Source organism: Aedes aegypti, chromosome 3, assembly GCF_002204515.2.
Source record: "Aedes aegypti strain LVP_AGWG chromosome 3, AaegL5.0 Primary Assembly, whole genome shotgun sequence".
NCBI lineage: Eukaryota > Metazoa > Arthropoda > Insecta > Diptera > Culicidae > Aedes > Aedes aegypti.
In genome coordinates, this window is record NC_035109.1 from 294,349,219 (window position 1) to 294,362,740 (window position 13,522).

General features: G+C 40.6%; 1 protein-coding gene across 4 annotated transcripts in view; it reads right to left on the reverse strand.

The window, feature by feature from the left end:
• LOC5574298 (plexin domain-containing protein 2) overlaps positions 1–13,522 on the reverse strand; it is a 127,128-nt gene that overhangs the window by 21,564 nt on the left and 92,042 nt on the right. For 2 of the 4 annotated variants that reach the window (XM_021851994.1, XM_021851992.1), the window contains 6 exons: positions 6,466–6,658; positions 6,201–6,410; positions 5,977–6,131; positions 5,689–5,761; positions 5,265–5,632; positions 5,165–5,173 (listed from right to left, as the gene is read on the reverse strand). In XM_021851994.1, coding sequence (XP_021707686.1) covers positions 5,165–5,173; positions 5,265–5,632; positions 5,689–5,761; positions 5,977–6,131; positions 6,201–6,410; positions 6,466–6,658 — 1,008 coding nt within the window. The remainder of the gene's footprint in view (positions 1–5,164; positions 5,174–5,264; positions 5,633–5,688; positions 5,762–5,976; positions 6,132–6,200; positions 6,411–6,465; positions 6,659–13,522) is intronic. The other 2 variants (XM_021851993.1, XM_001661288.2) reach the window with 1 other exon arrangement.

Consider the following 13,522-nt stretch of genomic DNA (forward strand, 5'->3'; position numbering starts at 1 on the left):
GTCATGCTATAAAATATACACAACCTCTTCTTCTTTCTGGCGTTACGTCCCCACTGGGACAGAGCCTGCTTCTCAGCTTAGTGTTCTTATGAGCACTTCCACAGTTATTCACTGAGAGCTTACTATGCCAATGACCATTTTTGCATGTGTATATCGTGTAGCAGGTACGAAGATACTCTATGCCCTGGGAAGTCGAGAAAATTTCCAACCCGAAAAGATCCTCGACCGGTGGGATTCGAACCCACGACCCTGGGCCCCTACACAACCTCATTAGATTTAATTTAAAGTCTCTAGGATTTGAAGAATCTCAACTATGCGAAATCCATTACCCACTTGCCCCACGGTACCTTAATATAATGATGAATGCATGCCGATATAATTTCTGATATTCACAAGTCCACTAGAAAATTTCAAAAAAGGTGGTACGCAACTCGTTGCAGAACTCGATTTTAACAGAATTCGTCGTAATTGTCCTATAAGGCCAGTCTCGTTCGATGAATGTACGACTTGAGCTGTAAAAATGATCAGCAGCTTGTAGCGGGAACTACTATTATTGTTTTGCGTGAAAAATGCTCTAAAACAACAATAAAAATAAACATACAATACACGGAAAAAAAATCCGTTGCCGGAATCATGAACAGAAAGTCATGAAATCATAAAATTTTATGTTTCATAATAAAATGACTACAAGTCATCAAATCATGGCTATTATTCAAGAATTTGTGTGCTCAGGGCGTTACATAAATCCAACCGTCATTTTTTGTTCATTTAAGTCTTTTGCGATCGTTAGTGTTTTTTTTTCAGTGAAATTATAAATAAGTTTTGTTTACGGAAGAGGTTAATTTGAATACCATGCTCGTCCAAACTTTGCCATCATATCGATGACATTCCCGATGACCCAATGACTGTCGGTGCTATTAGATTTGCGAAATTGTACTTGCAAGCTTTCACGTTAATTATTCCTTACTGGGCAATGATTAACGAAGGTTTTGCTTGACAAACTCGTCGGCGATTTTTAATGATCTGATGTGATGCATTGTCTACATCTTACAATAAAGCAGCTCACACAAACCTTCGGCAGCCGGATTATCTTTACAATTTTCCACGCCCGCAGCCCAGGGACGATGTGCCAATTCAATTGATGTTTGAAATGACATTTTTGCGTGCAAACCCAACCACCGGATGTTCGCATTTCTGCCAAAGATGTGGCACTTGTTGAGGTTAAGTTAACGCTTCTCACGGTTTATTCCGAAACTACCGGCACAAAATCCATCTTCATTTTATTTGTTTACCTATGACAAATATACTGGGATCAAAATTGACGTTTGTATGTTTTCATGAAGTTAGTTCATGATTTCATGATCCTGCTTCATGATTTCATGACTTAAATTTTCACTTTTCATCACCAAAACTGGAATCTAAACACAAGTATCTAAATCTATGAATAGTTTTTATGTTTTCATGAATTTTATTCATGGTTCCAGCATACATAGTTTGATTATTTGAATTTACACTTTGGAAACGTAACGTACACCTGGCGTTACGGTAAAAAGATTCATGATTTCATGACATGCAAATACATCTTCCTCCCAAAATCATGACATTTTCTCCTTATTTTGAGTGCCGCATTTTTATCCGTGATAATACCTACTATAAATGTATCACAAATTCTATAGTTTTAGTCTGAATGTAGTATGAAAAACATTATTTTAAAGGTATATAACGACCCCCGTTATTGTAAGAATGATATTTACGAATAAATGGTACAAAACAATAAACAATTGTAAGTGAATTGTAAACAATTGCGTTTTGCTTTAAGCTAAACCTGTTGGAAAAGATGGTATTGTTACAATAAAATCTTTTGAATATGGCAAGTGTACCATTAGTGGTGCATCTAAGGGAAAACTATTAAAACATGGTGATAAAATCATGAAATATATGAATTTAACGTATCATTCGATAGCTATCAAATCCTTCTATCATTCAAATGTATAAAAATCACGATTCATTTGAAATTCGCCTACAATAAGCCTTGTACCAATAATAGGAACACTGTTCCTTTAGTGGAGGTATGTTTTAAGAATGGTTCCTTCAGTAGGGTGGGGCTTATATCCAAAAATCTTCCGTAGTCAGGATTTACAAAGTGGAAAATGATCATCGGTCCCAAAATAACATCCTGTGAAAAAATGAGAATTTTTGGTGAAGGTTTAGAGGTGGCGCAAGGGGCGTAAGTGCAGTTTTACCATTTTAGTGAACTCTGAAAAATTTGGGTATGCTTTTCAGCTTGTTTTGGTGATTTTAAGACCCTTAAGGGCAAAAAATCACCTCAAAATTGCGATATCTCCACTCCTTTAGATGATATTTGACGAAATATATATTATGCATGCGATTTTTGGCCCTTGAATAGGTTACGCTGGCTGATTAATATGAACCCGAACAAGCATATGAATAGCTGGGGAGAATTCCTATGCTAGTAGAATGGAACAAAGTGCAAAGAAGAATGAGAGAAAGAACAAATAACACAGAAGAATGTAAGGTGGGGTGGGTTAAACAGGTGGGAGGGTGAAACTAGTGATGTCTTGAGCGTAACTGAGGAATCTAGAAAACGATGATTATATTTATTGACTTCATTTTTTTTTTCTCGGAGATGGGATTCGATCCCAGATCCTCAGCGTGAAAGGTGTGTGTTCTAACCACTACACCAGGTCCGACCCCTTGACATCTATTTAATTACACTTTTTTATATTAAACTTTGGGAGGGATTATTAGAGTATGTTTAAAACTACAAATGAACTTTAACACTTCACTTTTTGCAAAAAAAATAAAATACTAAAATCACTAAGGTGAGCAAATACCTTTAAACTCTAATATGTGTTGCTTATCTTGACAGATAGGCCTATTTCGTCTGCGACTTACAGACTTCTTCAGTGTCGAGTGCTCGACTTGGCCTAGAAATAGGCCTATCTGTCAAGATAAGCAACACATATTAGAGTTTAAAGGTATTTGCTCACCTTAGTGATTTTAGTATTTTATTTTTTTTGCAAAAAGTGAAGTGTTAAAGTTCATTTGTAGATCTATTTAATATTACCTACTTCAGAAATATTTCGAGCAATTTTTCTTCAAGAAGGGGAAGAGCACCAATTTTTTAACCATCTCTAGTTTTCGACCCATGTATACGATTTTATTGGAACTTATTGCAACTTTATTGGACTTTATGGAAAAATTTCAATAACGGCTAAAATGTCCTTAATTCCATGCGAAGTTCATTATTCTCCTGGTAGATATAGATAAATGCACGTCACTTTACTGCTTTAGTTCAATAATCGTTTGGTTGTTTTTTTTTCCTGAATGATGATAGCAATATATCGAAAGGGACCGTTGCAAAATTTGCATCCTGGAAATTCAGCCTCACGCAGTATCTTTTAAATTCATAACTAATTTATATAATTATTTATATATACATAGGACATCCTGTGAAAATTCCTTCATGTAGCTCTGTCCTAAAAATATGTTTCAGAACTGTGACGACTTAATTTTGGTTTTATTTGAGAGGTTTTCAATCTGAAGTGCTTTATCTCTTGCACCCTATAGAAGCTCGTGCACTAATTTGAATTTTGACTACCGATTTATTTTCCTTCTGCTGTTGTTTATACACATCGATTTCAAATACAGATGTAGAACGATGTATTGAACATCATCTGCATTTTCGTTTGTCCGAAGTTATGTTGAAGGTGTTGTGGCGAAAGTGAACTATTGGAACCCCAAACGCAATTAATTGCTGAAATGGCATCATAATCCAGAAATTCCAGTCGAAATTCTAACAAGAAGTGTTATTGCTGGAAAACAAAAATCGTTTATGGATTTACCTAATAAGGATATATCGTGTGGGATCAAAATCCGAACACCTAAGAAATGAATCTAAACCCTTCCACTTCATATAAAACTCCTTCTATTTGTATGAAGTGTACGGATTTTGAGCCTGTATGGATTTGGGCCCCTCTTGAATTACTTTCAGTTTATAAAAGCAATTGCTGGAGTTATATCAAACGGACATTCTAAAATACTAAATGAGTGTTAAACTTGCATATAATCACATCTCATACATCCAACTGAGATATTTTCACGGCTCCATAGTTGATTCTAATATAATATCATCAGTTACACCCTCCCCCCTGTTTAACCCACCCCACCTTACATTCTTCTGTGTTATTTGTTCTTTCTATCATTCATATTAATCAGTCATTGTAACCTATTCAAGGGCCAAAAATCGCATGCATAAAATATATTTCGTCAAATATCATCTAAAGGAGTGGAGATATCGCAATTTTGAGGTGATTTTTTGCCCTTAAGGGTCCTAAAATCACCAAAACAAGCTGAAAAGCATACCAAAATTTTTCATAGTTCACTAAAATGGGTAAACTGCACATACGCCCTTTGCGCCACCTCTAAACCTTCACCAAAAATTCTCATTTTTTCACAGGATGTTATTTTGGGACCGATGATCATTTTCCACTTTGTAAATCCTGACTACGAAAGATTTTTGGAAATAAGCCCCACCCTATTCCTTCAGTGGCGCAAACCTTTGATTTCTTATGGGACCCTCCACTATGCGCCACTATAGGTGCAAGGGAGCAAAAATTTTAAGCAAAATAATTGTGTTAAATAGTTTTACGGTTAAATTTTATGAATATTATTCAATTACTTGTATCATTTCCACATCGTACTCCATAGAAAAATATCACATAATTATTTATTAGTGCGAAACATGCCAAAAAACACTACCACCAGTATTGAAGCTACCTCTACTAAGGGAGCGTTTGTCCAATTAATAATATTTTTGATTATGCATTATGCCACATTTTATGTGACAACTATTGAAGATTAGTTTGTAATCAAATACATACATCCCCATTTTATGACTCAAGAAGTGGTTTAAACGAACCCAGAATTGTACATTTTTTTCGTAAATCTTATCGTTGAAGTAATTATCTTGTACTTCATTTACCTAGCATAAACAATGGCAAGTTTGTGCTCCTTTCTCTAAGTATTCAAAATTGCAATCATAAAAATTAAAAGAAATGAATGAATATGTGGAATTCATGTGTGAGAATAAAAATTATAAATCATTCAATGATGATTCAACAATTTCTACAACCTTCCATACCTTTTGCATCTTTTATTAGCATTGTGGAAAATGGAAGAACGTTACATCATTTTAGGAGCAAATATAATAAACATGTAAACTATTATCGAACAATACTCACTCTGATTAACAGCTGACCGCTCTTGGTGTGCGGATTCCGGTACGCGTACAGAACCCAACATCCGCAGCTGAGCAGGATGCCGCAGATGACCATCATCGTGACGAGCAGACTACTGCTCGAGCTTTCCTGCTCCATGGCCGCGTGGAAAGCCGGCACCTTGTTCACCCCGTCTTCCCCGCTGGACGGATGCAGATCCGATTTGTTCTTGTTGGTGTTACCCTTGGAGGGCTGGATTTCGGATTCGTGCCGATAGGTGCCGTTGGTGTCGTTACCCTCGGTACTGATCTCAATCGGTTCCCCGTAGTTGTTGCCCTTCTGGCCGAGCGCCGGACAGACGGAGATCTCCATGATCTGCGTCTTGTCGCAACCTGGGGGGAACGAGGCTAAGTGATTTGAACCGAGATGCTAATGAAAGACAATTTACCCTTCTGGATCCAGTCTTGCCGCTTGCGGTCGACTCCCGTCGAGCATCGGTTCAGAGTGGGACACCAAATACACTGGAAGAAATTCGCAAATTATAGTTTTACACTAAAACCTTCGTTTTTGTTAATTAAGTTTCTTTGAAATTTCATCAATTCATATCATATAGATAGAAAAAAAAAGACTTATTCGACAAATGCATAGAAGTTACCTCCACGTAATATTACGCAAATAAAATTTACGTAACAGGAGGTTCCAATGTATATTTGGCGATAGTGAGTAATATACCAACCTTGAACTCAGCACCCTCATGGTTCATACAGGATTGACAATCCTTAAAGCTGTAACAGGTGGGCTGAGCATACAAGGTAATCAGTGTGTTGTTCAGAACCTTCGCACGGCCAAAGTTGACTCTGTGATACTCGTAGATCGTTTTCTGCTTGGTGCCTGCAAACATTAGATTCATTCCATTAGTTATCACCCCAAATCAAAACGGAATCATGTCCGATTACTCACGGAAAATGGTCTTATCGATAATGTACGCATCCGAAAGTCCCACTTTGACCGGATGTTTATCGTCGTAAATTTGCTCGATATCGATGGGAATGGTCTGATAAGCGAACACAATGTCGCCGGACTTGTTCAGCGTGGCACTGAACGTGAAGGAACCGTTTTCCGGGCGATCCTGCAGCGAGACGTTCTCCCACACCACCGTGAAGGTTTCACCTGAAAGGAAATGGATTGTTTTGAAATGCTTCGAGAATCTAGTGGGGCATCTTACCGTCATCACGGAATTTCACGTACGAGTTGTTGGAAAGGCTGGTATCGAAATTGGCCATCAGCGGCGCAATATACTGAGTCGAGGCGAGCCACGAATGTACGTAGTCGCCAGTGTATAGGAAACCTCCGGTGGCAATGGTGATATTCCGGATCGGGTAGCCATAGTACGGGAAATCAAAGGATAGCAGGACCGTCTATAAATAAGCAAGAGAAAAAAGAGGTTTTATTAACTAACACTAACATGTGTTGATAACAAATTTCGTCTTGGCATTACGTCCTCACTGGAGAAGAGCCTGCTTCTCAACTTAGTGTTCAATTAGCACTTCTACGGTTATTAACTCAAAGCTTTCTTTGCCAAACCTGCCATTTTTGCATTCGTATAACGTGTGGCAAGTACGATGATACTCGATGCCCAGGGAAGTCGAGGAAATTTCCAATACGAAAAGATCCTGGACCGACCGGGAATCGAATCCAGACACCTTCAGCATGGATTTGCTTAGTAACGCGGAGTCTAACCATTCGGCTAAGGAAGGCCCCATGATTTACCAAATAGAATCGAATAAAAAAGACTTGACCGTTTAGGGGACAGTAGACAAAAATGTCATTCGGTTGGCCATTTTTTCCTCGTAAGCGTCAAACGTAAGTCTACAAACAAATTTCCGGCTTTTAGTTCATTTCGCATATACCAATAGGGGTGGTAACAACAGTACCCACAATCCAGGAGTACAATCACACCAGACGTTGGTGTACTACTGGAATTTGATGAGATCGTTTTTAATACTCAATTTTATAATTTTTTTTATCAAATTACACACATTGTCTGATATTTGGTCAAATGAATCAAGTATTCATATTCTTGTTATTCCTAATCTATTTTTGTTACAACATTTTATACATTATGCGGGAAAGGGGCAACATAAGTTTTCTTCTCGTTTCAGAGAGCGAGCAAAGGCGCTTGAACCAAGGCTCTTGAGCCAGGACATGAGGAAGAAATGCCTATGTCCCAACCCAGGAGAACAACAATGGAGTGTGCATTAACTTTCTTAGCAACGTCACTCCCTGGGAGGGAGGCACCGATACTACACACGAAATATAGAACAAAGTTTGTTTGAACTGCAAGATAACTCCAGCTTGCCAACAACAATCAAGGCAGGCTTGGGAAAAATCGCTAGTTTTCTTTTGTTGTGTACTTTCGATCTTTCCTGACAAACATGGAAAAAGGGCCACAGTTTTCTATGCACCAAATATTAATTTTCATTGGAAAAAGTAAAATCATGCGTTCTTCAATACTTTATATTCAATCAGTTGAAAGGTGCTCACGTGACATTAATTGCATTATGTGCATGAATTGATTTTCATTCAATTTTTGTCACTTTTGATGAAATGCGAAAATGTGTTTTAATCAGCTACGCGCTTTTTCCATGTTAGTCCAATGTTTGAGGTCTGGGCTCACAGTGACAGTTCGTGACAGCGGAATCCCGGCTCACTATGACGTACAGAAATTTTGAATTGGTTTCTCCCTCCCAGGTCACTCCCAACGATATTACCTATAACCCTGAATTGAAACGGTTGGTACGGTTGTCCCCGTTTCTTCTTTCTTAAAATTGAAATTTTTTTGCCTATCAGTTTATTCATGCGTGAATAACCTAATCGTCATGTTTTTATCAATTGTCTTCAACACCAAAGTCTGCACAGTGGGCCTGGCCATTTTAATATTTGTATCATATCGCTGATATTCTGCAAATATTAATACTGACAAGAAAATATCTGAATAAACTTAGGGATTTCCAGGATGCTTTCCAATATTGGCTGTGCAAGCGCTTAGATTAGATTAGATTTCACATATACCAATAGGCTCTATCCAAAGGATTGAGATGATGTAAGTCCATGCCCAAAAAACCGTAGCTGCAAACGCGCAGCTATTCAGCAAGACCAAGTTGCAGAACATTTAGGGAGAATAGTCCTCTGGAAATCTAGGGGGTTGGTGTCAGGCCCTGTAAGCCAGCCGTAAAAAAAAATTAAGCAACAAATAATCAACGAGAGAATACGAACCGGGACAATCGACGAAGACCACAGCGACGTAAAGGGACTAGGCGGCATCCACAAATTACGTAACGCTCTAGGGGGAGGGGGGGAGTAGGCTCAAACGTTACGGCTCATACAAAAATTGAAAAAAAAATCATACAAAAAGCGTTACGGAAGGGGGGGGAGGGGGTCAGAAATTTTCAATTTTAGCGTTACGTAATAAATGGACGCTGCCCTAGCGATCGAAAGCTCGTTACGTGGAACTGTAAATCTCTTAACTTCATCGGGAGCACACGCATACTAGGATGGGGCTAATTTCCAAAAATCTTCCGTAGTCAGGATTTACAAAGTGGAAAATGATGATCGGTCCCAAAATAACATCCTGTGAAAAACTGAGAATTTTTGGTGAAGGTTTAGAGATGGCGCAAAGGGCGTAAGTGCATTTTTCCCATTTCAGTGAATTCTGAAAAATTTTGGTGTGCTTTTCAGCTTGTTCTGGTGATTTTAGGACCCTTAAGGGCAAAAAATGACCGCAAAATTGCGATATCTCCACTCCTTTAGATGATATTTTACGAAATATATTTATGCATGTGATTTTTGGCCCTTGAATAGGTGACGCTGACTGATTATTATGAACCCGAATAAGCATATATAGGTGGATTCCTATGCTATTTGAATAGAGCAAAGAGCGAAAAAGAATGAGAGAAAGAACAAAGAACACAGAAGAATGTAAGGTGGGGTGGGTTAAACAGGTGGGAGGAGACTTAACGCAATGGAGAAAAGTTCTAGTAGAAAACGATGATTATATTGACTTCTTTTTAATATTACCTACTTTAGAAATATTGAAGAGCACTTATTTTTGACCCATGCATACGATTTTAGATTACGCTTTATGGAAAAATTGCAGTAACGGCTAAAATGTCTTCAACTCCATGGGAAGTTTCATCATTATCCTCCTGGTAGATATAGGCCTTTTCATGTGACAGGTCCGTCTATGCATTAGTTTTCATCGGTGTAGGACCGGTGCAAACACGAGCCTGTCATTTCCATAGAAGAACTGTCAAAGAGCTTCCCGATCAGCTGATTTAGAACGTCTTGTGAATAGGCCTATAGATAAATGCATGTCCATAGATACACTTTACTGCTGTAGTTCAATAATCGTTCGGTTGTTTTTTTTTTCCTGAATGTTGATAGCAACTTATCGAAAGGGACCGATGCAAAATATACATCCTGGAAATTCAGAATCACGCAGTATTTATTAAATTCATAACAAATGTATATAAGCATTTATATCCTGTGAAAATTCCTTCATGTAGCTCTGTCGATATTCCTAAAAAACATGTTTCAGAACTGTGATGACTTAATTTTGGTTTTATTCGAGAGATTTTCAAGTGTTTTGTGTCTTGCAACTAATTTGAATTTTGACTATACATCGATTTCAAATACAGGTGTTGAACGATGTATTGAAGTTCAACTGCATTTTCGTTTGTCCGGAGTTATGTTGAAGGCGTTGTGGCGAAAGTGAAGTATTGAAAGCTCAAACGCAATTGAGTGCTGAAATGGCATCATAATCCAGAAATTCCTGTGGGAATTCTAAGAAGAATTGTTATTGCTAAAGAGCAGAAATCGTTTATTGATTTACCTAATAAGGATATGCGGGATAAAAATCCGTACACCTAAGAAATGAATATAAACCCTTCCACTTCATATAAAACGCCTTCTATTTGTATGAAGTATACGGATTTTGAGCCTGTATGGATGTAGGCCCCCCTCTGTAATTATCAGTCACATTATAAAAGCAATGGCTGGAGTTATATCAAACGGACATTCTAAAATACTAAATTAGTGTTAAACTTGCATATAATCACATCTCATATATCCAGTTAACCCACTCCACCTTACATTCTTCTCGTACTGAGGCTGCCCCTTCCGACGGGTGTTAAGATTGTTGGCTTCGCCGACGATATCACCCTAGTGGTCTATGGTGAATCGATGGAGGAAGTAGAGTTGACAGCAGCGCACTCTATTTCCCTGGTTGAGGAATGGATGAAGTCTAGGAAACTAGGACTGGCCCGTCACAAGACTGAGGTGGTGGTGGTCAACAACCGCAAGTCCGAGCAAAGGGCGCTTATCTCGGTAGGTGATTGCACCATAGAGTCCAAGCGATCCCTTAGGCATCTTGGGGTAATGATCGATGACAAGCTGAGCTTCGCTAGCCACGTTGAATATGCCTGTAAAAGGGCATCTACGGCTATAGCGGCGCTTTCGAGGATGATGTCTAACAGCTCTGCTGTAATTGCCAGCAAACGCAAGCTGCTGGCAAGCGTGGCGCTATCCATACTAAGGTATGGAGGACCAATCTGGTCAAAAGCGCTTAGAACGAACAGAAACCTAAAGCGGTTGGAAAGCACGTACAGGATAATGTGCTTAAGAGTAGCAAGTGCATACCGGACGGTATCTAAAGAGGCCGTGTGCATCATAGCCGGGATGACGCCCATCGGGCTCATCATCAAGGAAGATGTTCAATGCTTCAACCAAAGGGGTACCAGAGGAGTCCGCGACACGTGTAAGGAGGAAACGCTCAGAAGCTGGCAGCAGGAATGGGATAACTCCACTAAGGGTAGATGGACCCATCGACTAATACCAAATGTGTCAGATTGGTATGGTAGAAGCCATGGGGAAGTGAACTTCCACCTGACGCAGTTTCTGTCAGGATATGGTTGCTATAGACAGTACCTGCATAGGTTCGGGCACTCAGAATCTCCTGCGTGCCCCAATTGTGCTGGTGTAGAGGAAACAGCGGAGCATGTCGTGTTCGATTGCCCCCGTTTCATTGTTGTGAGAGGTCGCATGCTCACTACATGCGGAGGGGACACGTCCCCCGACAATATTATAGAGAGAATGTGTGCGGATGCCGAGTGCTGGAATGCAGTAACTACGGCTGTCACTCACATTATGTTAGAATTGCAGCGTCTATGGCGCGCCGACCAAGAGTTGGCTGCAGAGGATTAGCCCTGCCGAGGCTAGTCCCTTGTAACATTGTTTAAGTCGGCTAGGAGAAGCAGTTTGCCTAGGCTACTTCTGCTACACGTGTTGTGCTATATGCACTGGTCCCTTCCCGAAGAAATACCGTAAGGTGGTTCCGGGGAGATGAGGGTCTGAGTCCAAGGGTCATGTCGATGCACTGTTCACCACTTGAGCAATTCTAAATGAATTGCTCATGCACAGTGCATAGGCTGGTTTTAGCGGGTCGTCGTTGGTGCGTCATCCCCGCATTCCCTGAGTTATCTTCTCAGGGGATCTGTTTGCAGATTTCCCCCTTGTAAAAAACAAAAAAAAAAAAAAACCTTACATTCTTCTGTGTTCTTTGTTCTTCCTCTCATTCTTCTTCGCTCTTATTTCCATTCTACTAGCATAGGAATCCTCCTGAGCTATTCATATGCTTATTCGGGTTCACAATAATCAGTCAACGTAACCTATTCAAGGGCCAAAAATCGCATGCATAAATATATTTCGTCAAATATCATCTAAAGGAGTAGAGATATCGTAATTTTGAGGTGATTTTTTGCCCTTAAGAGTCCTAAAATCACCAGAACAAGCTGAAAAGCAAACCAAAATTTTTCAGAATTCACTGAAATGCGAAAAATGCACTAACGCCCTTTGCGCCACCTCTAAACCTTCACCAAAAATTCTCATTTTTTCACAGGATGTTAGTTTGGGATCGATGATCATTTTCCACTTTGTAAATCCTGACTACGGAACATAGTCGCCGATGTGCTGAACGACCGCGAATTGCAGGAAGTGTGTTGGAAAGGATCAATGGTTCGTACGTTTAGAGATAACCATACCATCTACCAGAGCTGCGGCAACAGACACGAGCTGGGAACAGCTTTTATAGTGATGGGTGATATGCAGAGGCGCGTGATCGGATGGTGGCCGATCAATGAGAGAGTGTGAAAGTTGAGGTCAAAGGCCGGTTCTTCAACTTCAGCATAATAAACGATGATAAAGACGCTTTTTACGCGCAGCTCGAACCCGAGTACAACAGCTGCCCAAACCATGACGTCAAAATCATCGTAGAAGATCTAAACGGTCAGGTTGGCCAGGAGGAGGAGTTCAAACCGACGATTAGAAAGTTCAGTGCGTACCGGCTGACGAACGAAAACGGCTTACGGCTAATTGATTTCGCTGCCTCCAAGAATATGGCCATTCGTAGCACCTACTTCCAGCACAGCCTTCCATACCGATACACCTGGAGATCACCACTGCAGACAGAATCACAAATCGACCACGTTCTGATTGATGGACGGCACTTCTTCGACATTATCGACGTCACGACGTCATCGACCTATCTGGTGATGGTTAAACTGCGCCTAAAACTCTCCGTTGTCAACAACGTACGGTACCGACGGCCGCCCCAGTACGACTTAGAGTGCCTCAAGCAACCGGATGTCGCAGCTGCATACGCGCAGCACCTCGAGGCTGCAAAGCAGCCATCAACGATGCAGTTGAGGGCAACGTCGGGTACGTGGAACGGAGTCGACGGAACGATTGGTTCGACGAAGAATGTAGGCAGATTCCGGAGGAGAAGAACGCAGCGCGGGCGGTCATGCTGCAGCTAGGGACCAGGCAGAACGTGGAACGCTATAGACGGAAACGGCAACAGCAAACCCGCCTCTTTCGGGAGAAAAAACGCCGCCTGGATGAGACGGAGTGCGAGGAGATGGAACAGCTGTACCGGTCTCAAGAAACACGCAAGTTCTATCAGAAGCTCAACGCATCCCGCAACGGCTTCGTGCCGCGAGACGATATGTGCAGGAATAAGGATGGGAGCATTTTGACGGACGAGCGTGAGGTGACCGAAAGGTGGAAGCAGCACTTTGACGAACATCTGAATGGCGCTGAGAGCACAAGCAATGAAGGTTGGGACAACGGAGGAAATGCCTTCGTCGGTACTGCGGAGGATGGAAACCAACCAGTCCCCACTTTGAGGGAGGTTAAGGATGCCATTCACCAGCTCAAAAAGCTGCTGG